The sequence below is a fragment of the Cydia strobilella genome, chromosome 16 (genome assembly GCF_947568885.1).
Source record: "Cydia strobilella chromosome 16, ilCydStro3.1, whole genome shotgun sequence".
In the NCBI taxonomy this organism is placed as follows: Eukaryota; Metazoa; Arthropoda; class Insecta; order Lepidoptera; family Tortricidae; genus Cydia; species Cydia strobilella.
In genome coordinates this window covers 14,308,887-14,334,871 of record NC_086056.1, presented here as the reverse complement: position 1 = coordinate 14,334,871, position 25,985 = coordinate 14,308,887, and the positions used below count along the sequence as shown (strand labels likewise).

The window sequence follows — 25,985 nt, the reverse complement described above, 5'->3', positions numbered from 1 at the left end:
GACCTAATCCACAGTAAGCTCTATAAGGCTTGTGTTGTAGGTACTAGACGACGATAAGAGTTTTGAATGATTCACGGTTAGTTTCACTAGACTTATATTGACCGGGATATAGACCGTGATTACCTTTTGTATTATTTAAGGTCCGGTCAATATAAGTCTAGACGACGATACATATAATATATAAGTAGATAGATAAATACTTAAATACCTACATTGTAAACATCCATAATAATCTAGTCGACAAGTTCAAAATAGTGAAAAATAGAGATACTGAACCTAAAAATACATGTGATACCTCATTGGATTCGAAATAATGTCTATAAAAATATCTTCGACGCGTTTATGTTAAAGTTTATTAGTTCCACAGTAATACATTAATATGATTAATACAACAAAGTATATCTAAAACAAAAATCTTAACCAAAATTAAACTAAAACCTGAATATAACACACACAATAGAGTTGAATTTATCTTATTTTGCAGTACTGGTTTTAAACTATTTACTGTGTTAAAGTGTCTGGAACGCTACAATTTGGCGCGTTTACGTTTTGCGGAGAAATCGACGAAATTAAAACGATAAAAGCGCTTTTTCTTGTATTCATTATACAATCGTCATGAACATTGGAAGAATGGAGTACCTAAATGTTTCTTACGTAGTGTACTACGTAGGTGAACAACACGCGAACGCGAAGCGAAACGATGCGGCGCGGGGTGAATCAATCCTTTGATACCTATAGAAGTGTCCTGCGTGAGCGATTTCGTTGCGAACGCGAACGCCGCGGGCCCGCCGCGCCGCGTCGGGCCGCTTCGCTTCGCGTTCGCGAGTTGACGCTTACGTAAGACGCAGCAATGTCTACGGAAAAAGGGTATCTATATCTAGTCACACAACATGAATAAAACAGTATAATATGAACATTCTCTCAAAGGCTCTTACCGCAAGGATTTCCGTACACTGACCTGCCTGTTGCTATCTCTATTGTACGCGCATAATTATATTTCTGTCCCACACACGATGCCGGTTGTCAATGTGCGATTTGTGATAAGCGTCTAAGACACTTGAATATTTGTGATGTAAATGGCGTATAACGAAATATTTCAAACGTTTTACGGCTTATTTTAATAACTTGAGGCACGATATTATAACCTTCAGCTAGATGGATTCGTGTTTATAATTTACGAAATCAAACGAATTTGTAATTTAATTTCATTTTATATAATTGTGTTATTTAATTTATTTATTAGGTAAGTTGACATTGTTTTTACGGTAATTTAAACCTGTATTATCTTGTGAGCGTGTTGGGGTCACCTGTAAGCCCGCAAGAGTTTTTCACAAGTAAATAAACAATAATAACTTTTTTATATTAATATTTCAAAACTTACCTATTTATTTACCTATAGTTGTTCAAATAAAAATCTGACTATTCCGCATATTATTGAATATTAATAAATCTGATAATAAGTAAAAATATTGAAGCAAAAAGCTGAGCATTGATGATCAGAAAACAACGATCAAATTAATAATTTCTTAATTTGTAATTTAAATAATGACCGAAATTTATTTAAAATTAACCTACATCTAGATTGTATTACAAAAAAAATCGTACAATAAATCACTACAAACAAAATACAAAACTGGGTGTAAGTTCCAAACTTAAATCAAAAAGGAAATATCTCAACGAGACTGTTAGTTCCCGAAGCACCAACATTTCTACGAGTATTTCAACTGCACATCGGCTATTACAACCAGAATCCCATCGCAGTTTTCCCGTAAGTCCGCGGCGGGTGAGGCCCAATTGCCGATTGGCGGAAAAACGATGCCTTTAACCGTCCCAGGTAGCAAAGTGACGTCAGCGACGTACAAGTGACCTCATAATGACGTCATTTATACGTCATAATGACCTAACGGACGTCATAATGACGTCTAAATGCTACCTGGGGTTAGAGCGTTTCCACATTGTCCGATCCGATATCGGATGTCGGAAGGAAGTAAAATGTAAGATATATGTGTTTCTCTGTATTTATTTATGCATTTAATAAATCATTATTACTAAAAAACGATAAATAACGCAAAAAAGGCGGACTTAATGCCAAAAGCGGGCTTAATGCAAATGGACTTTTCTGCAGCTCTTTTTTGTAATAGGCGCCTTCCGGCATCCGATATCGGAAAGGCGCTTCCGATAAATTCAGTCATTTCGGAGTCCTCGTCAGCTGTCGGACCGATAATATATGTTTGTGTGCGTATGTGTAGGCATAATGCTTGTTGTAGTGTGCGTGACCGCTAAAGACGGCGCGCCCCCGCGGCCTGACTATACGCGGATGTAGCTAGGATCCTACATCCGATATCGGATCGGATAATCTGTAAACGCTCTTAGGCTACGATATACCCAACTAACATTTGAAGTTCTATAAATAGAAGTTATAGCCGGCTATAACTCCGGATTGGGCATACATTTTTATCACCTTAGGTTCCAAAACGGCGCTACAAAGGGTTAGAAGATGAAGTAAAAGGCATAAGAGCGCTAAAGTAGCAGTGTTGGCCGAACGTTAATTGCAATTAACCATTAAAGGTACAGCTACAGGTTACTGTTCAATTTGTACTGGTTAATGGTTAATTGCATTAACGTTTCGGCCAACACTGTAAAGTAGTGATATAAATAATAGTCTTGATTAAGTATTTAGGAGTTTAGGGGTGCCAAATAAGTGACTAATAACTATTTGAGTAGGTAGTAGTGTAGGTCCATATAGATGATACCTTCAGCTTTAGATGGTTGTTGCTAGTCTAAACCTCGCTTTACGAGCTTAGACTGTGACAGTTTGAAGTTAAATCTAATGGCGGATAAATAAGCTCCATTATCCTCTCTGTTCGCCGCTAACCGCTTCTCTCCTCGCTGAAACCAAAGCCTTACCCGAGTTATAGCCGGTATTCCCATGCCATACACGTTGTGAGAAGGGAAGCTTGGAAGCTTCGGAACGATCCCGCTGTCAAATATTTTGGAGATATATCGCGTTTCTTGGCAACACTGCGCAGATAACAAAGGAAATGTTTGTTGTAAATTCAGCCGATTGCTACTTGGCAAGGAAACGTGTTATCGAACGAAAATGCTAAAAGGAGTTTTTAAATATTATTAATGCATTTTCGGTCGACCAGTTTTTGAATTTAAAATATTGGTTGAACCAGTAGCATTAAAATATCTGGAATTAAAAACGACATGACTTTTGTGATATCTGTCGGTAGGTGCTTGTGGTTTATGTTTAATTATGAGAACGAAATTAAGTAAGACTTTGCATCCTTTCATAATGGGATTTTTTCGCGCTAGCTCAATGCAGATTGAAAGTGTCTAATATTTTAGTAAAACAAGCTAAACAATACAGAAAAGTACAAATTACAGACTTAATTGCTAAAATGCATCTACAAAAATTCATTCTGTAATCAGCAGTCGTTGCTAACGATACCAAAATTCACTGTATAGAATGAAAAAACCGGGCAAGTGCAAGTCGGACTCGCCAACCGAGGGTTCCGTACTTTTTAGTATTTGTTGATATAGCAGAAAAAGAAATACATCATCTGTGAAAATATTATCTTTCTAGCTATCACGGTTCATGAGATATAGCCTGGTGACACACAGACAGACGGACAAAGAAGTCTTAGTAATAGGGTCCTGTTTTTACCCTTTGGGTTCAGAACTTTACCAGTCAACCTTTGACTTTTCTCCGCAGGAAGCACCGCCAAAAAGCATTCCATGAATGATTTTCTTTTTCTGTGACAAATGTTAAAAAAACATGTCCAGAAAAAAACCCATCTTCTTTAAACGCCGAAAAAAAGTTGTAATAGGGTAATTGCTGTAGTTATCGGCCCCTCAATAATAATTGGCCACTCTTAACAAGGCAATAGAAGCATGAACTCGAAAATAAATAAGTCTTGTTAAGAGTGGCCAATTACTATGGAGGGGTCAATAAATAAAGCAATCACCCTACTCGAAGTAAAATGCATGCTACTCGAGAAAAGGGCAAACCTACCGTCAATCTTCTCTAATAAAGTCCCTACAGTAACGCGGCATGTAAACATCTTCAGAGTCCTTGCCACTGACACGGCACTCCGCTTTGAATAAAACGATTTGTTCTGGTTCGGTAATGGAACACGGAACTTTTCGAGCTTGTCCCAGTTTTATCCATTTATAACAACACACAGTAGTAGGTACAGAAGTAGTATTTGAGTTTTAGCCTCCAGCTGACGGTCTTTCCGCCGCGATGCAACCGGCTGACGATTGCTCTTATTCACAATAGCATCTAAACTATGCGATAATAGCAACGCCGCTAATGTCGTAACTGTAATTTTATTTCTTATTCTATGTATTTTTTTTTATTGATAAAATGTTTACATGGCATTACAGTTGAACCAATGCGTCACGAAACTTAGACTAACAGAAATACTTAATATACTTGCAACAGTTGCAACAGCATAATACTTGTAATGCAGTTGCAATGACATTCGAATGTGGCCCCATTTCCAATACGAAATGAACCCACCTAGCGGGTTCATGGCAGTGAATGTGTAAAGCGGGTTTTACTGATACTCGTACATTGACTCATCTCACAAAAATATGCACCAAACTTTTGCCCCTCAAAAGAACGCTTTAATTCCGCAGAAACACTGAGTGCGACATCGTTAATAAAAATTCGCGTTAACACTCGGGAAAGCGAGAAAAGCGCCTATAGAATTTTAGAGGAAAACCCGTGGAATTTCCACGTTCCCGGGAATTAAGAGCGCTTTATGCTTTCATTTTTATCTGGTTAAGTGTTTTCGTGGTGTTTATTTCTGCAGAGCGATGCTGGGTTTAAAAGATGGCGAACATTTTTATCTGGATATTTTATTTGAGATTAGGTATCTTATTTCGTTAGTTTTATTTGTAGCAAGATGACGATCGTTGAAAGAAAACGCGAATCGAAACTTAAATAATGTATTGAAATAGTCACGTGTATCCCGGATACACGTGACTTAAATCGAACAATTGTAAATGGATTGATAGCCAAAAGTAAAAATATAAATATATTCGAGTTTCGTTTAATTTCTGTTGCAGCTGTAACAACAAATACTAAAAACAATAAAATAAATATTTAAGTGGGGCTCGCATACAACAAACGTGATTTTTTTGCCGTTTTTTGCGTAATGGTACGGAACCCACTTGGCCGGTTTTACAACATTATTCTGAATAATCACTAGATCAACAAAATAATAATGAATATAGTCCGTATTTTTTATCAACATTAGGTATGTTTAAAACATAAAAGGGTCATGGCTCCATATTTGCTACAAAATATCTTTTAACAGTTTTAACCCGCTATAAACAACTTAAGTACAATGTATTTTACTGGCAATAAAGAAACGATAGAGACCGGGAAGTGGTTTATTATTACATTATTCTGATAGTTAAAAGTTTTATACTTTAGGTACTCCGCTAAATATTATACCTAGATCTTGCGTTTTAAGAGGAAGCGAATGGAAAAGATTATAAATGCATATACACAGACACATGTGAAAACAGATAATAAACTAAATTTAATATGTCATAGTTTCACTTATTCATATGACGTATTAACCGGGCGTAGCCTCTTCACAGGGATGCAGTGCAGTAACTATATTTTAACTATGTACTTGCTTCTTAAGGCGAGTAAACACAGGAAAAATTGTGCATTGGCTGTATTTCTCCGCGCCGCGCCAACATAATTTGCCTCGGCACTAGTAAAATATTATAAAGTCTGGTTTTTAACTGGAAATTTAATTTATCTGCAAGCTTTTATTTAACGCTGCGTCTTACGTAAACGAACAACTCGCGAACGCGAAGCGAAGCGGCGCGGCGGGCCCACGGCGTTCGCGTTCGCAACGAGATCGCCCACGTAGGACACTTCTATAGGTATATGTATATGTATACGTAGGACACTTCTATGTGTATATAAGGATTGATTAACCGCATCGCTTCGATTCGCGTTCGCGTGTTGTTCGCCTACGTAGTTCGCTGCATAACACGAGTTATTCGCAAATCTGTATACAAATAGACAGGTATACATAGGTAGTACATACGTACAAATCGAATCACAATGTCAGTTTATGTTCAACCACTCACTGTAACCAGTCAGATGCATCGTTGATCCCCGTGCATACAAACTTCCATGCAATATAAGTCTACTTCTGTCAGCAAAACTATTGGCTTAGCACCTCTGTATGCAAATTTGAACCATAAAATCCTGTCATCCTCTAGTACCCAACATTGATATTGTTTTCTATTAGAAACACAGCTTTAAAGAGATTACAAACAAACCTATTTTCGTTTTGCGGCTTATCCGTCTCTGTTTCATGCTCAGCCGGCTTCGAGTAATCGTTCGTGAAATATTTCAAGCATTTTATTGATATCTTGAGCGGTATTTGAACAGTAAAAATGTATTGTTGTTTTTTATTGTTATTATATATGTTATGTGTTTTAATTTAGATACAATGCATTACACATGCAACCTTAACTCTTCACTATCAGATATTGTAAGCAGGGGTCGGAAACCGGTATTTGCTCCATACAAAAATACGTTCTTTTTCGTTCTTTTGTTTATAATTTCATTTTTAATGGGACGTTTTAAATTGTTTCCTAAATACATGATTCAGTCCTACGTAATGAGCATAAAAAAATTCAAAATATTGGGCTATTTAGGGTTTTTAAAAAATACCGGTTCCGAGCCCTGATTGTAAGGCAGAAATTACCGCATTTACGCAGTGTAAGATCGTCTTTTTGTATTTTTTTAACGGGGAATTGTTAGGAATATGGAGGGACAATGAGGTCTGAAATGTGAATTAAAAAAAAGTCCATTAAATAGTTCAATGAACGTGAAATACATCCAGATTATCATCATAATATCCATTCAATAACAGATTTTAAAATCTTAATTCTACCCCTGAGCTGTTTGATGTCTGCTACAAATAAAAATAATTTGAGTGACGTACGTACCTTTTTTTGTGGACACAAGACGACATGATGCACTAACGTCACTTTCTGATATATATAAGTAACTAAAGCATGGAGACTATATAAAGAAGCAAAATCTCTATGTATGAAAAGTGTCCATCAAAAAACAGTAATTAGGCGGCGCCACCATACACCGAAATACTACCAAAAACAGCCTACGTAATTTGGTCGGGTTATTTGTTGCCTTATATGGTTCATGTTATTAACATGTCCCAGAGCCTAACTAGCGCCACCGGAGAGATTAGGAACTATTATTTACAGCTGTAAGCTGGTCACTTTTGCAATAGTTCTGCCATAAGAGATTGTCGTCCTTTCTATACTGTCCATAAACTAAAGCGGTTGCTTAACCGACCACTATAATACGCTTGCTGGTTTGTATGTGTTTGTTATTTGTTCATCTGTTTTTGTGTATGCGCCTTAGTTGGTATTTAGAGGTTGAATGTGTGTGACTATTATTGTAACTATCAAATCACAAAACGTGCCTGAAAATCGAAATTAGGTCCAAACTTTTGGTAGTTCTATTTTGAAGGCTAACTGCAAAACGATTACGATATTTAAATTGTTTAACACAAATTATATTTGTGTAATAAGAGGTAAACCAGTCGCTAAGTTTTTGCTATGAGGCTGTCATTTAGTTTAAATCTCAGAATGATTAAAATATCAATGATAAATGAGTTTATTTTCAGGAGGTCATACAAAGAGTTTACTTTCAGGACTCTCCTGTGGATATACTCAAAACCTAAATTATGCCACAGAATAATTTTTTATTTACATAAATTTTTTATGGGTTTAATAATTCATTATTACTAAAAGACAAGATGATAAATAAAATTTACATTAATTGTATAAAACAAAATTAAGACTACTTTAAACCTACCTAAAAAAAAAATTCCTATAAACCCTGACCTCTTGGCAAAGTGCCCATCACGCAGGCAGCATTTCCGCGCTGTATCGCGATAGCAAGCCTTTGCGCGAGAAAGCTGCCCGCGCGAGGGTCCCCCGTTGCCTCCCTCAACCGCTTTCCGAGCTCCTTGTGGAGCCCGCGTGCACCCCTGCCCCATGGACCGAGTGTCTCGACACCAAAAGCTACGAATTCGTAGTTGGCGCCGAGACAGCCATATTTATTTGCTTTAAAGCGCTCTCGGGCGTCGGCCGCCGCCGCGGCATTTCTGCTGGTTGATGAAATGTAGGACGCTGCCAGCGTATCGGCGCAGGTAGCGTCCCACACCAGTGCACGGCCCATCCTCCATGGGATCAACGACAGAATAATAGTATTATTATCAGGCATCGTAAACTGCGAGCGAAATCCATTGAAATGACGTACTTTGACTTGACTTGACTAAGTAACAATCTATTGAAGTACTAGGGCCGTTCACACATAGAAACGCAAGTGATTTTTGATGTACAGCGTGTCCGCCCTGTGATAATGCTCTAAAGGCTATGAAGCTTTACTTTCTACTTTAACAACCTTATCCGCATAAAGAGGTAAATTAACATTACAACTTCCACTCCAACTTTTCTGTATCTCCAGCCGTTCATAGACTTATTTCCTTCACAGATGATGACAAACCCGTCTACAACGAAGCTAACCACCTGGCGACATTGCCTGAAGAGGAAGCGGCCGTCGCCATGATGGGGCTGCCTCGAGCTGGTGAGATTACCAGGGCGCAACTGAGGATTAAGGAGAGCAAAGAATTTAAGGTAAACAGTCAGTATTTTTCGCCTGTAATAACCTCCTAAGTCCTGCGGTACCAAATTTTGTACATAATAAAAGTCACCTTCAGTCCCAGCATTAAGTAAATTACCTATAGTAATAAACACCGATAGTACATATTTAGGTACAAAATAGATGCCCCCCGCTTTCAAATTTAAATGCTCGCGCGGAGTGTTCTGACAGTCCATAGAGTTGTAAATAGTCTGTTCAGGACTGACAGCAATGTGCAAAAAAATGAACAAGAGGCCTCTAGGACTATGACGTTTAAAAAAAGCTGGGACTTAGGAGGATAACTCACTAACTTCTATGCTACTTTGTACCGATTTGAATAGAACAAAGTGAGAAAGTGTCATTGTAAAAGTATTTTTTTCAGAGAAATTTGTCATAAACGATAACAAAGCCACACTTCTCATTGCAAATGCCTTGAAGCGTTATCTAGATCCGATTTTAGGCAGAAAAGATATACGATTTCGTTCGAAAAACATATTTCAATATAAGCATTTTTGGTAAGGGAAATTTGAAAATATGATTAAAAGTTAAAGAAAGAATGGGAAAAGTTAGTATTTTTTCTGGGTTAGGTTAAAGATACAATGACCTTGACGTCACGTTTACTTAGGTATCGTTTTGTTAGGAGCGTTTCGCGAGTGAAGTACGACTGTCGGACTTTGCATCATTTCTGACTTTTGTATTGCTTTAATGCAATGGGTCCCATATAGACATTTGATCCCAAAAACAAACCTGATCGATTGATACCATTAATAAAAAATTGTCATCAAGCCTACTGGACTCCCCGATTTATATGTACATTCGTGGTCCACTCAGACTGTCATTGGTGAAATGGAGTATTTCAAATTCCGAATCTCGTCAATTCAAGCTATAAACATCTCCATTATGACATGACCGACAGCTAAGAGCTCGTTTGTATGGCGCTCGCATTCGACGTTTTTCGAATAAACGGATATTAATAAGATTGAAATTCAGCCTGAGTTTTGATGAGAGGTAGGGCATATTGACGAGCTTAAAAGCAAAATAGCGAAATAATTCATAACAGGAAATAAATTCTTAATGTAATAGCAAAGCTGGGTTTAGTACCCCCACTGTAAATTTCATGTATTTAGAGGTTGTGCAATAAAGAGGATTTCTATTATATTGTACTCTTCTGCGTGTGCAATCCATTTTTGAAATTACTACTTCGCTCGCTTAACTATGCTTCGCCAGGTTTTAAAAGTCTAGTGTTTCTGCTCATTGTCGTTGCGGGACCTATTGCATTTTCTACGCCATTAAACTTGTCTTTACGGACGTTCTAAAATGAACCCCAGAAGTATTCCCCTTACGATTGTGCCTTGAGTGGCGCTAAAAACGTTATGAGAATACCTCTGCACTCTGCGGCAACGATTTTGCGGTGCATGTCTGAGCAAGGTTTTCTGAGTTTTAAATTTTCTAATGCTATAAGTAAGGTTGTAAAACTGATTATACCCTAAAAAAGTTTTAAACTGATTTTAAAATGTATCGGACAATATTACTTGACAATGAACTATTAAACAACTACAGTATGAACCTGGTACGAAAAGCGTAATAGTGACATATACCTAATAAAAAAAATTGTATAACCGTTTTCTGATCGTTCTCATTATCTCCGTGCATGAAAGAAAATGTTCTTCAGTGTCAACGCCTAAAGTTTATATCCATTTGTAGACGCTAAAATCACAACTAACGTGCACATAAAAATATAACTACGCCACAAATTAAAAGGTGTCTTTGTAATTGCTTAGATTTACTGGTACTTAACAGAGTAGTAATTACGTAAATGAAATTATACGAAGAAAGAGCAATAAAGCGACTCCACTCGACTGATTACACAAATCACGCGAACAGCTTATAATAAACTATATAAAGTCAATTAACTATGCTTGTTACCGACACGCGGCTCCTCATCATTCGATTTTCATTCTTATACACAACGTATACGGTTGAAATTGGTATATATGTGGACATAAGTTGCTTACATCGATAGGCACAGGGTTACACTTAGGCGATCCTTGCAAAAGTCTGCCATTTCCGTTGATTGCAGATTGACGACCGAAGGTCGGGACATAATGTACCTATTCAGGAGGTTTACTAAGGGAAAGGAGGAAGAGATTAGAAAGAAGAAAGAAAGAAAATACATTTATTTAACGCTACAACAGATTACATATATGAAAAAAAGGAAACATACAGACAAAAAACATTGGACGCTAAAATAGGACCCCACTCAGCATAATGCCGCGGTAATCCGCGGCGCTGGTTTTCAGTGGGGACCTGACTTAAAACTATGAGTTGGTGGCGACACATACGCCAACGACACAAACAAAAAACACAGACAAAAAAGTAAGTAACTACCACAAAAAAAATCTATACATACTAAACAACAAAAAAGAAAAAATTAAAACAATAATGAAATATAAAATGCACAATGAATTAAGTATATATAAAAAACATAGAAAAAAGCTTACAAAAAATTTACAAAAAATAAATAAATTTGAATTAAAACTGTAGCCTAAAAACTTAAAGCTAGCCACAAAACAGATATGGAGATTACGTGTGTGTATTGGAAATATTTACCTTGGTCTTGCTTTATATTTGTAAGACTGCATTAATGTTTTGTAATAAAATGTAACTTTTGATAGATTATAAAGAAGGAAGAGGGACTACAAATGTTTAATTTTTTTATGTTGTCACTATTAGATTACAATGCCATAATGAATGTTTTAGTATAATAAAAAAATCAATTATAGCTGCCCAGCCATGCCTAACAACGGGATAATTCCAAAACTTATAATTTTTTTACTATATTTTCGTGCAATACATTCTAAATTGAAACTGATTATTCATTATCATTTTATTCTTGTTTGGGCAGAATATCAGGTGATTGTTAAATTTTTTTGACAATTCGTTTGTCGTGGAAATTGCTCCAGTCCACAAAACTCATTCATAAATCGCGCATTCATTAATGTTTCTATCCGCTATAACAATGTAAGCATTTCTTCATTATCTTCGTACAGCCAAGAATGCAAGCTTTCTGCACTAGGTCGCATGTGACAACTATTCCTGCAGCCTTTTTTCTTTTGTTTCAGAACACGGTGGACAAGCTGGTACAGAGGGCGAACGCGTCTATAATCATAGGCACGTCTTCGTGGAAGGAACAGTTCTCTGAGGCACTTACCGTCAGCTCGGGTAACTTTATGCAAACCTCGTTATCAATGTTGCGATTGATTAAAAATTTGGGTTGGCTAAACTAGATAGTCTCGTCAACCTTAATTTTCGGTAGATACCATAGGGAACCCTAACTTCACCATTGTTGTCTAACTTCGCCTAAGTATTAAAACACTCAATCAACTACTGTCAAGAAATATAGACCCTCATCCTTTATATACCGCTGTAAAATAAATAAGGATAGATAAACTACAAGATAAACTAGTCATTTTGGCGGTAGTAGTAAGAGTAAGCTTAAACTTTGTCTGTAAACCACAGTTTTATAGTTGAAGTACACAGTTTACGTAATAATTTGTCTGTAGATGGCATTGAAACTTCTCAAAACGTCCATTAGGTAAAAGCTTTTAACCTAAAAAGGTATGAAAGTTGTAGGCGCGTTCATTTAAAAAGTTTACAGTTAATCTAGAAACATAAATTGCGTCTGTTTAAGAATATTTCTTTGCACCAACTTTGACACCTCTTTGGAGATTTGATTTCAAAGTCTTGGCCTAGTTTTTATAGAAAAGTTTTATGAGATTCGCTTCTTGGCTGGTCTTACCGAAGAGATTTTTATATAAAAGGAAAATATTGAAAAATTCACCGCTTCCGGTCCGATCGCTCTTAACCAACTGAGCTACGAAAGCTTACCCGAAGCGTGCGAATCTTTCCATTCATTCTTTTTTGTTTACACACCTTAGGCAGCCCCATAGCGACATGTACCGTAATAATGTTCTTAACGGAACCGGAGTCCCAAATTACGAATATATTGAGAATTAAATACTCAATATTTTTATTGCAATGCAAATAAGGAAGAATCCATGCAGTAGTGGATACACAGTATCAAATCAATTTCATCAAGCGCATTTAAACAGAACAAAAAGTAAGCTTAAAACATGTCAAAAATCTAGATAATAGAATTTTGACGAGGTCATTTCGATTAGAATAATAATGAATAATTATACAGATTAATTCAACACATCAGAAAATTCTACAAATAACAATAATAACAGTATAAAACAATAAAAATTTAAAATAAATGAGTGTAAATCTATGTTAACCAAATATCTTACCAAAGTATTCCTCTAGGTTATAAAATGGTCTAGGTACTTATTCGTATGGCATATACAGAGTCGCTAATTATTAATTACAATATATATACAGTGGTACTACGTAAACGAAATTAATAACTAGCTTAAATCTAAAATAGGCCCTTGAGGCATTGTACCAAGAATGCTGGCGGCATTTCCCCGCTGTATCGCAATGCTGATACGTTGTGCGAGAAAGCCGCCAGCTCTTCGGTCACCAGTTATGTCAACCAGACGCTTCGCGATTTCTGCAAACAACTTATGCGCGCTGGGACCCCATGGACCTAGAGTTTCAACTCCAAATGGAACGAAATGATACTCTCTATCGAGGCTCTTATATTTATTTCGTTTTAAAATTTCGGCGCTTTCCGCCGCTCCGCCCGCTTTTACATTAGTCCGTTGGAGGTGGGACGGTGCCAGTGTGTCTACGCAGGTAGCATCCCACACCAACATCCGTCCCAAGATCCAAGGAACCAAGGACATCCCATCGGGCCTCTTGCCATCATCTCTGATAATGCCAGTCGGCTCAAGAAGAGGAAGTACTTATTAGATATGCCTTAAGATTTGTACTGAACTCCTTAACATTACTGGAATCCTTAATTTTTATGTCCCCTTCTTAATTCCTTAATTTTGAATCCTTAATTCACCACAGGTCTGAACCTACCTTAATGAAAGCTATAGATTTAGATTTATTTATTTCAGGATAAAAATTACACTATAAATTTGCATCAATATCAAAATTCTTCTTCTTATCATGATCGTCAAACATTATAAATATACTAACAAATATGAAATAAATTAAAATTGATGTCAATCTAAGCAATTTAGAGTGTTCGTTAAAATGTTAAACAAAAAAAATCGCAAAAGAAGTAAATGTCGTTTTTAAAATACAATAACACAACATACCAACAACACATACATATATCACACACACACATACACACACACACACATATACACATTACATATATCATTACAAATTTAATTCTATGAACTCACTTATAGAGGTCAGAGGGTTATCTAACAAAAGATTTCTCAATTTGCGTTTAAATGTTTCGTCACACAATGTTTCGTATGAACTAAATGGTTTCTCTTTTTTCAGGATCCGACAACCCTGATGAGCCTCCGTCGGTGTCAGACTACTTAATGCACGTAGTAACTGTTTTCTGGAAGATTATTTTTGCTCTCATCCCCCCTACAGGCAAGTTCACGTGACAGTTTATCCTACAGAGAAAATTGTAAAATAATTTCGTCTTCTTGGGACCTAGCCAAGTTACATTTATAGAAAACGCCAATAGTAACTTAAATAATACTCAGGCTAAGCTGACTCTGCATGTATGATAGCTCATAGTGTGGAAGTGTTATCATAAACGTCACACTTTAAAATAACACTTGCACACTGTGCTATCAAATACGGTGCAGAGTGAGCTTAGCCTGACTCTACACATGAACTGTAGGGCTAAGATGGTCGGTTTTTTATCCTGTCATCATGCCTGTCACGTTCTAACAAGTATGCAAGTGCGAAAGTGACGCATGACATGACAAGTGATAAAAATGCGACCATGATACCGCCGCTGATCACGTCACTTATTCGTTGCATCTGTCATCCCGATACACTTTATTTTCGAATGGCGTTTATCGTTTAACGATATGATATGTGACAAATGCGACAGTAACAAACGTGTCACGTTATACCAATGTTAAGTTTCATACAATTATGTACAGTCAGTTGCAGAGATAACTAACCCATCTGTATAAAAATTTGTTCACCGGGGAGTCAACTATCTCTGCAGCTACAAAACATGTTACAAAATAAATGCACTTTACTAATGGCGATAATCTTTTGACCGGTGTTTTACTTGTAAAATTGTATCATTAAAATAGGGTGTTACGCTCTTACGTCAAAATTTATCTGACATTTGCAAGAATTAGGTACCTAAATATAACTAAAATGCTATTGACACATGTTAAGTAAACATGTACTTGATTAGTGTAATTACATAAAGAATTACTCCACGCAAAATTAAATTCTCAAAAGAGTTACGACCACAAAGAAGCTCATTCGTGTTCGACTAATAATATGTCTCTCGACAAAACGATGCGAGAGACCAATTCTGATGTTAAAATGTGATATGGTTCTCATTTAATTTTGACACGACCTTGAGTCGTTTCGTGAGGCATCTCACGCGCATTTATAATTAATGAGACGACTCCTGGGGGCCTAGCACCGATGACAATCTTACATAGACAAACGTCAAACTAAAAGAAAAAAAATGTACCAGGATGACAGATGCTACGAAAAGTAACGTGACTTTTTCCATAAATTATTTAAGTTTTGATTGGCGTTTTTATCAACGATTGTCATCTTGCTTAGGCCCCCTGCCGGGCTAGCACATGATTGGCGCGAGAGTATCTCGCCGCGACATACATACGATACCCGTCCCCCTTTAATTCATACAGTTAGTAAAAGACGGGTAGTCTAGTCTATCTCGCGGCGAGATAGTTTCGCGCCAATCATGTGCTCGGCCTACTGATTGTATTATGTTGCTACCTCATAAAACAAACCTTTTTCTCAATTCTCACAAATCTTTTTGGGTTCTTCCAATTCAGAACCACTAGCATATTCAATCCTGGCGCTAAAAACAGTCCCAAAAATGTGTATAAAATTTTTAATTTCCACGACGTCACGCAAGTGAAATAAATTTTTCACGACGTAATGGAACGGACGTGTTAGGATATCTTTGTGTAACAGAGCTTGTCCATCAGCAATGGTTATTTCCTGTTATAGGAAATAACGATCTGAATATTCCATTGTCGTAGGTATCAAAATGAAAACCATATCAAATTTTAAAATCAGAATTGGCCTCCGGTTTAAATTAGGCGGTAATCAGGGCCCGTCCCGGGGGCGCTATAAATGTGTTGTGGTTTCAAAGAGCGTTTTTAACTGTGGGATTTCGGTCCTTCTGGCGGTTTTGTTTTTGGTAATTTAACACTGAGCTGACCGGCGTAATGTACTTAAGTTTTCATGGTATTTATTAAGTACAAGCTTCCGCTCGCAACTGCGTCTGCATAAAATTATTAATTCCATAGTAAATAGTCTCTTTTCATCCCTTTATTGATGATTTCCGTAACAAAAATTATTCTGTCCGTTTTTGGAACTCAAGCTATCTCTTTACCAAGAATAATTTAAATCGGTTAAGCGATTTTAGCATGAAGAGGTAACAGACCGACAGTCCAGAGAATTACTACTTTATTGTTATTTATTTGTTATTTACCTACTTATTTAATTTTAAGTTGGAATTGGAATGTAAATGTATAATAAAAAACCGGCCAAGTGCGAGTCGGACTCGCGCACGAAGGGTTCCGTACCATTACGGAAAAAACAGCAAAAAAATCACGTTTGTTGTATGGGAGCCCCATTTAAATATTTATATTATTCTGTTTTTAGTATTTGATGTTACAGCGGCAACAGAAATACATCATCTGTTAAAATTTCAACTGTCTAGCTATCACGGTTCATGAGATACAGCCTGGTGACAGACGGACAGCGGAGTCTTAGTAACAGGGTCCCGTTTTTACCCTTTGGGTACGGAACCCTAAAAACAACAATATTATGTAAATAGTAGCGTAATGTCATACACTTAAGTAGGTCGATCTAGAAATGTAAGCGTTTGGTCACAGCCTGAAGCGGTACCTAAATGACATCCCATTATGAACACTCCAGTTAAGAAACTATAAGTAAAATATGTAATCCTTAGGGCATATTGGGGCATATATATTTAGGGCCTTTTGCGCGATCTCTTCTGAAAACATACAATCACAGTCTTGAAGATCGCTCACTCTTATTGGTACAATAATGAAGTCGTGCGTAAGATGCGCGCCAATTATCAAGACGATGGTCAAGATTTTATCAAAATCATAACAAATTGTTAAATTAGAATCGACCCCCTCTGTATATGTACTTATATTTGATGTTTTTTACTAGATATCGGTGGAGGCTACCTATGCTTCGTGATCTCGATCATCTGCATCGGCCTCGTCACCGCCGTCATCGGAGATGTGGCCTCACACTTTGGCTGTACGCTTGGCATCAAAGACTCTGTGACGGCTATAGTCTTCGTGGCACTAGGAACTAGTATACCAGGTAAAATAATGTTTTAAGATACACCCCGTACTTGACGTTTTTGGCCAAATATTGGGGAGGCTACGTATGCTTCGTGATCTCCATTACATGCATCGGCCTAGTCAATGCCTTCATCGGAGATGTGGCCTCGCACTTTGGTTGTACACTTGGCATATATCAAGGGCTCTGTGACTGCCATAGTTTTCGTGGCACTAGGAACTAGTATACCAAGTAAAATAATTCTTACCTTAACGGCAAGGTTTTCGCTGAAGACTTAGGAATATTTACGCTCTTCATCCAACGTTAAACGTTTCTTAGTTAAACAACATAATTGGTTGCCTCAAAATTTTCCTGTGGCGCAATTCTGCACCAGTACCACTAAATCAGTAAAGTTGCTGCAGTCGCGATCTAAATATTCCCTTAATACAAGAAAAATGCATGGGTACTTCCTAAATTTTGAAGATATGTCATGTGAGTTAACTTCGATAAAACAAATTCTTAAGAAGAAAATATCAGTGTTATGGCAAATACACTATTTATAAGTTTTTTGATTCAAACCCTTGAAGTCAATAACAACGTAATGGCTTTAAGAATTGCGCCACACCTACATAGTCATACTGGCTTGGGTCCATTACACGAAATAAGTGGGTAAAACGTGACTGGCTCATCTTACAGCGGTCTAGTCCTCAGGGAGATAAGGCTTTTAGCTCTCTAGGACGGTCTTAGACAACGGTAGATAATGGCGGTAGATAATGTACGGTAGACATACTTAAATTATCTATATATCTTATATTTTTTGTTAAATGTTTTAAACATAATCAAAGATAATGTAATATTATTATATGCTGCAAACATTGTATTCAGTCGCATGTGTCGTATTTGGAAGAACCTATTATCGATAGGTGAGTGTGGCACAAAAGGTAAACGTCACAGTGCTCGACATGCTACTTAATTACTAATGTACGTAAGTTTAAAAGATAACATGCACTGGGACAGTAACTAGCACTGATACTGAGCACTACTGTGATGCAGGACCGTATTTCAACATACAGAAATTAAACAAAATTTCCTGTGTGTGTGTGTGTGTGTGTGTGCGTGTCCGGGCCAGCGCTTACTTTTCTATGACATGACAGGTGATCACGTGATGCTTTTTATAGAAAACGAAGCGCCGGAAGCTCCGGCCCGGACACGGCCCGGTCTAACGTGAGTCATCCTTAAGTCTATTTCGTCACGTCAGGTGACAACCAAAACTCACTAATTACTAAAAAAATATTAACCAAAAATCAACCTTATTTCGGTATTAATATGGTTCACTATGGCTATTAACTTGTGGTAGTAATAAGAATTAGTGAGTCTTGGTTGTCACCTGACGATTTAGTTTTTCGCCACTTCGTCTGGAGCCTGATTCAAATTTGTAATTTTGATACGATCTTGAAAATTGCACACGCTTATTGGCATGCGAAATGAAATGAAAGTCGTGCGTGCCAATCACCAAGACGATCGTCAAGGGCTTATCAAAATCTAAACGGGCTCCTGGTCTTATACTCCAGTCTAATTAAATTAGGAAGATACACTAACCAAAAATCATAAAAAGTAAATTCTAACTCCACCCATTGTCCCCAGACACATTTGCGAGTAAAGTGGCAGCCATCCAGGACAAGTACGCGGACGCGTCGGTTGGCAACGTAACAGGCTCCAATGCTGTCAACGTTTTCCTTGGCATTGGCGTGGCGTGGACTCTCGCTGCCATCGTCCATTGGAGCAAAAATGAGAAGTTCCTTGTTGATCCGGGGAAGTAAGTAGCTTCAAACCGGATATTATAGCTAACTACTGTCACCATATTTACGAGTGGAGTGGACTAGTTAGGACAAACGGGTACAGTTGTAAACTACGTAATCATGCTTTTTGATATGTAGCCGTCGCATAGACTGTGTGTTTCTGTTTATTGTACATCGGAACAAAAAAATTGCAGTTTTGGTGATAAATATAATATAAGTACATAACTTGGACTTTCGACATGGACATCCTTTATCGACCGACCACGACCATAGACGCGCACACTTAATAGTTGAATAAAAAGCTTACGATTCCAATAACTATACCAAGGGTAACTTTTTTTTTGTATCGGGTATAATGCAAGCAAAGATCAGGGCAATCGCAATAGCGTGCAATGGTAACGGATTTTATATTATTAGCAGTGATCACTGTTTCCTAGTTAATGCGAAGTAGAACTTGCACATCCTTACGTTCGTCCATTAGATCTCTATTTTTATCTAGAAAGATTTTTAAATTACCGTGTATTCTTTAAAGTGGAAAATTCCCTTCATTGACTTCTTAACGGGTCAGAAAATAGCGCAGAGATTATGACGAATGCTTAAATGCAACCTGCAGTATAATTTTAAATGAATCTTGTCTTGTTTAAATTTTCTTCATAATTTTTACTATTAGTAATTTAGTAGGTAATAATAATAACTGATCGTGGAATTCGTGGATCCAACCCAAAAACTATCAATACAGATCTAGTGAGAAAATACTGAAAACTACAGTTTTAACTGTGTGTAACTGTGTGACTTAAGCACTGTACTTAGGTTTGCTATTGTTGTTTTTGAGCGTTTTATACACCTTCAATTTCGTAGTCAAGTATCTGATGATTTGGCTAAATATTTTGATAACATTTCCGGTATTTACTAAAGGTCTTGTGAAGTACAAGACCTTTAGATAAGATACTAGATAATCGGTCAAATCGGTCTTTTGTACAAAAATATGTCCAAGAAATTGATTCTCAACAAGCATCATTCATTGATAGAACAAAAATGTATCCAAAAAATGTCTTTCGAACAAGCCTTCTAATGGGGCATTCCACAAAAAAAGTCTACTTTGTCAGGGACGTGACGCCTATGACAGAGCTACCTTAACAACCTGCGGAAATCTGTATTGTATTGCATACCGTTGAATTTAAATCTGAGTTATCAAACGTTAGTATGCCAAATATCGGCTTCTCAGCTTTATCAGAAGTGTTAAAGAAATGGCGTCACCTACCCGACACTTTTCTGGGATGCCCCTGATAAAAACAATCAAGATCACTCACCCTACTTTTCTCCCTCAGCCTCGCCTTCAGCGTCACCATGTTCTGCTCAGAAGCGGCTCTCGCTGTCCTGGTCCTGGTCCTCAGGAGACGGAAGTCCATCGGAGGAGAACTCGGGGGTCCGCGCGGCATCAAAATATGCACATCCATCTTCTTTTTCACTCTCTGGCTCATTTATCTTACCATGTCCAGCTTAGAGGCATATGACATCATCCCAGGCTTTTAATTTTAAGTACGAACTGTTTTTGGCAAAATATTTGATTCGATGTTTGGCATTAAAAGTCAAATTTGAATTTTATTTTACTAATATGCATCCAGAATTATTTAACTAGAGTAGCTACACACACTGGGGATACCTAATGTTTTAAACTATTATTTTCATGTGCCGTAGGTACTCAATGCTGTCAATTTGCATCCCAGCTGTGAGTCATGTCGTCATTAAAATAGTATTTTCACCACACAGCGGCTTGATTGTTCCAAAACTGATAAGAAAGTTGCATTTTATCCACATGTGAGGCAAAGAAATCTAATGCAAATTTTGAGTTGTTTCCTTATGTTGGCTAGTTGAATTAACTTTTAAATGATGATTTTTAATGATAATTATTTAATAACGTTCATTGGGACTTGATTTTGTTTGGTATTTTACGGTTAGTATTTTCCTCACATTGGTGGTGAAAAATGTTGTGTTTCACACGGTGGCAAAATTTGTCGGTTAAACAACAACATTCGCCCCCTCGTAAAACAAATATAAGAAAATTTTGTAAGAAAATTCATGTATGAATTTAAAGCTAGCTTTGTTAAAAGCTGCAAAGGAATTAAATGGCATAAAAATGAGTACTGCAATCCTCTCAAATTTCTCAAATTTTATCTTTCCTAAGCATTTTCCTCTATTTAAAATTCTAAACTGGTCTCGTAAATACAGCCTAGGAGGTTGAAGTTAGCTAGAAAAAAAGTAATTAAAGTAATTAATAAATAATAGCATTATGATGATTCCATATTGGCATAATTTAATGTAAACATATTAATTTATTTAAGGTTAGATGAGAAGAGAAACCTTGGGGCAAGATAAACACTTGTAGGAAATCCTCAATACGGTTTATCTTCCATCAATCAATCACTGCGTCTTGCCCCAAGCAAAAAAAAACTATGTTCTTCTTACATTACATGACCTTAGGTAATACTTTATGGTGATTCCACACTGGCTGTTACAAAATGTTATATAACATCGTGTGACATAGTGATAGCATTGATAGTGTTTTATTATGCTGTCCCTGTCACACAATGTTATACAATATTTTATAACAATCAATGTGGGAGCACCATTAATACTTCGTAATGTATCAAATTGTTGAATAAATTTTTCTTCGATTAGATTCCCGTTTAATTAAATTTAAATATCAGTTTTTATATAAGATGTTACAACTAAGAGATGTTGTGATCTCTTGAATAAATAACGGTTTTATTATTTGCTATAACTTTTAAAAATGATAATTAACATCTAAATACAGTAATGTGTCATACTAATTTATAACATCTATACAAATACGACATTATACATAATATAAATTTCTATTTATATAAATACCTACGTATAAATTAAAAATTGTAATAGATGTCATATATTAAAGAAAAAGTGACGAAGCCCTCCAGTGGTGAAGGCCGGAATAAAAATATTTAATAAAATAATTGTATTTGTTCTTAAACTTGTTACCTACGTATATTTATTTTTCACATTACTTAAAATTTGGTTTGTACTAGTGAATAACTCTTATTAACCTGCAAGTATTTGACAAGAAGTATGTTGTTAAAAAAAATTAAAGGGAGAAAATCCTCCCGTCCCTGGCCAGATGCCATGCAAGTCCTAACTAGGGAATGCAAACCGGTTTTTAATTGTATGGAAAAACCGAAATTTCATACAAATAAAAACCGGTTTTCATTCCCTAGTCCTAACAGGCCAACGTAGCCAGTAGACTAATGGAATACTTCCAAGGGAGAAAATTAAAAAGTTTGTTTTATGGCACTTGTTATTATTATCAAGTAAAGACAAATTAACTCAAGATCAGATGTTAAAAATTCGATTTAAATTTTCGATGAAAAACAAATATTAATCTTACTGGACTTTTTTCAGCCTAAGATTCTTAAGAGTTGTTTAAGATTACAAACAAACATTTATAAAAAATAAGGAGCCGCGACTTATTTTTTAGAAAATTAATTCTAGATAATGCCAATTCAGTATCGTTAATTATTTAATTTAAATTAGTGTTCTGTAAATAAATGATGTAGGCATAAATAATTATGTTCAAGTAACAAGTGTTCAATAGCGTACCGTGAAAAAGAGGATTGATTATTTTGACTATGAAGTAATTTTATTCATAGTCAGAATAATCAATCGAATATCTAGAATTATCAGAAAAACACGTGAGTTGCAAATGTATATAGCAGTATGCAAATATTATTAGTTTTTAAGTCAAGAGTCAGCATGTAGTAAACATACTATATAAACTGATATAAAAAAGATTTTATAAAAATGCTTAGGGATTTTTACTTCAAGGGGTAAAAATCCGCCGCGCGACCCCCGCGTCAGTTAGCGGCGCTCATACTATTTTTCACTTCTCATGCTCTTAAAGTTCGACCTTAAGTCATGCGTAGACGACATAAAGTTGCTTATTATTAGCATAAAGTAAAATCATCTATTACGTCCCTTATTGACTTAGCAATAAAGTCCAAAATCTGCCATACAAACTGCCATCCCTGCCGGCGCGCCCCCGACCGGCGCGCTCCCGACCGGCGTGCCCCGTGCCCCCGACCAGCCCGAGTACAATTTTCTTAAGTCTTAAATAAATACGGTAAAATAACCTTAAATATTGGGTTTTTTGTATGTATAATTTACTCACAATCGAAGTGAAAAGCAGTGTAACGCATAAATGACCATTTTTATCCTCGACTATATTGGTATTATAAATTGCCTCGGGTAGAAATGGACCGCTTTATGCCCTTGTTGTACAATCTACTAAGTATATCGTTACCCGCTCCAACGCGATGTTGCGGACGCCCTTAAGCGCCTTAAGCATTTTTAAAAACACTTCGTATTTCGTTAATCGAGGTAGACATTAAACATTTCAATTTGCCTGTATTGTTTTTTGTTGAAATTAGATTTAAGGTGCTTACGCATATTTGGTTACTCGTTGGCACCATCCATTATTTTTCCTTAGATATACTGCCATTTTTATAAGGTAGCTTTAGGTTAGTTTTGGTCTTAATTAATTTTCCAAATAAGGATTTCAATTTTTTTTATTCCATTAATTTCTTAATTTTTTTGGTTGCTTTTTGATTGATAAACTTCTATGAGATATTCTTAGGCCAGGATTACACTTGTAAGTTTTACTTACGTAAGTAGGGACACAGCTATACTACAGCATGAGATATGAATATCGTTATCTCATCCACATGGAACCCAGTCATTAGTAAGTGTAAGCGAAACCAAATATCGAAAGTTGAAAAATCGAATATTGTGTGTGTTGTGTGTCGACCCGGTAGCATCCCTAGTGCGCAAAACGTTCAAGTTAATAAACAAGACCAAGTGCGGGTAGTTCGAAAAACTCGCGCGCCTAGAAGATGTTGATGTCAACTTTAGCCAGTCTTCTCCGAGACCACGGGGACAACGCCGTCCTCGAAACGTCGGAGGTAAATTTGAAACTATTTTACGCGATTAAGTCCCGTGGAGATAAATAATAATGAGCTTTGTCCCTACTTACGTAAGTAAAACTTACAAGTGTAATCCTGGCCTTACTAATATTATTTTTTTTCGGTAATAAAAAAAAATCAAATAAACGGTTATCCAAATTGGTAACGTGAACGATATGAATAGGTTGGAAAAAAGGAAATATGTTTCTGTACAAATATTTTAGGAATCGCTAAATTAATGATAATATTATATTTTGTTCTCCTTAGGCGACAGCAGCAGGCATCTGTTAATTATAAATCACGTATGTAAAGTGCTTTAGAGTATTATGCGGAATTGGAAATTTAACGTGAAGCATGAATTTGAATTAAAATAAATCTACTTTTATTCTTAAATTTTTTTTTATATATTTGCAAGCGAAAATGAGAAATATCCATCCATCGTCAGTCAAAGTAGCGTTCTCATCTACTAGCACATAGTCATTTCAACCTACTCTTACTCTTTCTGACTTAAAATGTAACAATTTTCTGCCTGAATTTGGACCAAATTAATTTCGAATTTATTTAAATTAGGATTTTTCTACGCTGCTCTCAGTGAACTTTTTAGATTTTCTAAATTTTCAATGATATGTAGATTGTGCTTGGAGTATAGAAATTTTATAACGATTTAATTTTAAATTTTAGACTTTCAGAGATGATGTTCGAGGATATTAAGCTATCGATTTATTAATCTTTCCCTAGACCTAAATTTAATCTTAAACAGAATCAAACTTCACTTACTCGCTTATTACTATTCCAAATAACGTTTGCATTTTCTTATTAAATACGTGACTACGCCACGAGAGACGCCTCTCTACTTTAAATCATTTGCATTATTATAATAAGAAATGGAATAGCTATCAAAGACGACTTTGAATAAATGAAGTAAAAAAATCTCCATAACAAAATCGGCGTAATAATATTTTTCAATCTTAATCCTAATAAATAAATCTTTGCACTTGGCCATTGAATCAAAATTATATAAACATATACCCTGGAAAATTACTAAAAAAATTGCTCAATAAATATTGCGGTTCAGGCTACAATGTCTTTGTAAATTACATACGTTTTGGATTTTCTAAGGTCTATATCGGGTTTATCGATTTGAATTTTTCTTCGGTGTCTAATTCAATACTATACATATATTAGTTTTTCTGTATGACAAAATGACGATAGAGAACTTTTTTAGAATTATCAATCAAAAATTCCGAATTGATGAAGAAGTTAAAAAGAATTATTCTTATCGATAAACCTTTCTATCTAATTGTCGTGAGTGTTTAGATTACTCTGGATTCTTCTAATGTTATCGTACGAAAAATCGAATGTAGAAATAACGAACTGATAGTGTAAATAGATGTCGATATAGTTCCAAATGTGCATGATATGGCTTACTCAAGAAAAATATGTAACACCAAAAAACAAAAATAATTAATTTATTAATTGTATTTTTGTGTTCATTTCAGAATACGTGATATGTATTTCAATAGAACAAAATATTTAATTACCGTCCGTTGTAAGGCATGATATTTTTATATATTGATTTACTCACCCTCAAATAGATATGAATTTAATTATTTTAAAGTTCAATAAGTGCTGTTTACCTCATGTACAAATACAACGAATTAATTTCTGCTAATTAAAGCATGTATTTTGTTTAAAAGTTTTCATGTGTATAAAATAATGAAATATTGACAGATATGGTTTGATTTCAATATGAAAATGTTTATATTATCATTAAAAAAAATTACTTGTTACACCCGTCAAACGGTTGGTTGCAGTCGCTGTCATTTACAAAATTTTTGAAAAAAATTTGGTGAAAAAATTTGTAAATGACTGTGTACACTAGCCTTAACAACAAAGGCGTGATCATAATTTATTTAGCGTTAGAAGCAAAAAATATTTATGGAAAAAGAGAATCAATCAGCTTTATGTAGGATATTAAAAATGGGAGATAATGCCATGTATATTTAACTAAATGTAGTATAGTAATAATAATCGCCAGAAAATATGTGTTGT

At 35.9% G+C, this 25,985-nt stretch overlaps 2 protein-coding genes across 2 annotated transcripts in view; both read left to right on the top strand.

Moving 5' to 3' along the window:
• LOC134748603 (sodium/calcium exchanger 3-like) overlaps window positions 1-14,256 on the top strand; it is a 143,378-nt gene extending 129,122 nt beyond the window's left edge. The window contains exons 4-6 of the mRNA XM_063683395.1: window positions 8,570-8,712; window positions 11,839-11,938; window positions 14,144-14,256. Of these exons, the coding sequence (XP_063539465.1) occupies window positions 8,570-8,712; window positions 11,839-11,938; window positions 14,144-14,256 (356 nt within the window). The remainder of the gene's footprint in view (window positions 1-8,569; window positions 8,713-11,838; window positions 11,939-14,143) is intronic.
• A 435-nt stretch (window positions 14,257-14,691) lies between these two features.
• On the top strand, window positions 14,692-23,607 carry LOC134748550 (sodium/calcium exchanger 1-like). The gene is made up of 4 exons (XM_063683338.1): window positions 14,692-14,713; window positions 17,027-17,185; window positions 18,788-18,959; window positions 20,271-23,607. Exons 1-4 carry the CDS (start codon window positions 14,692-14,694, stop codon window positions 20,473-20,475), a joined length of 558 nt encoding a protein of 185 aa, XP_063539408.1. The 3' UTR covers window positions 20,476-23,607.
• Window positions 23,608-25,985: the final 2,378 nt, after the last annotated feature.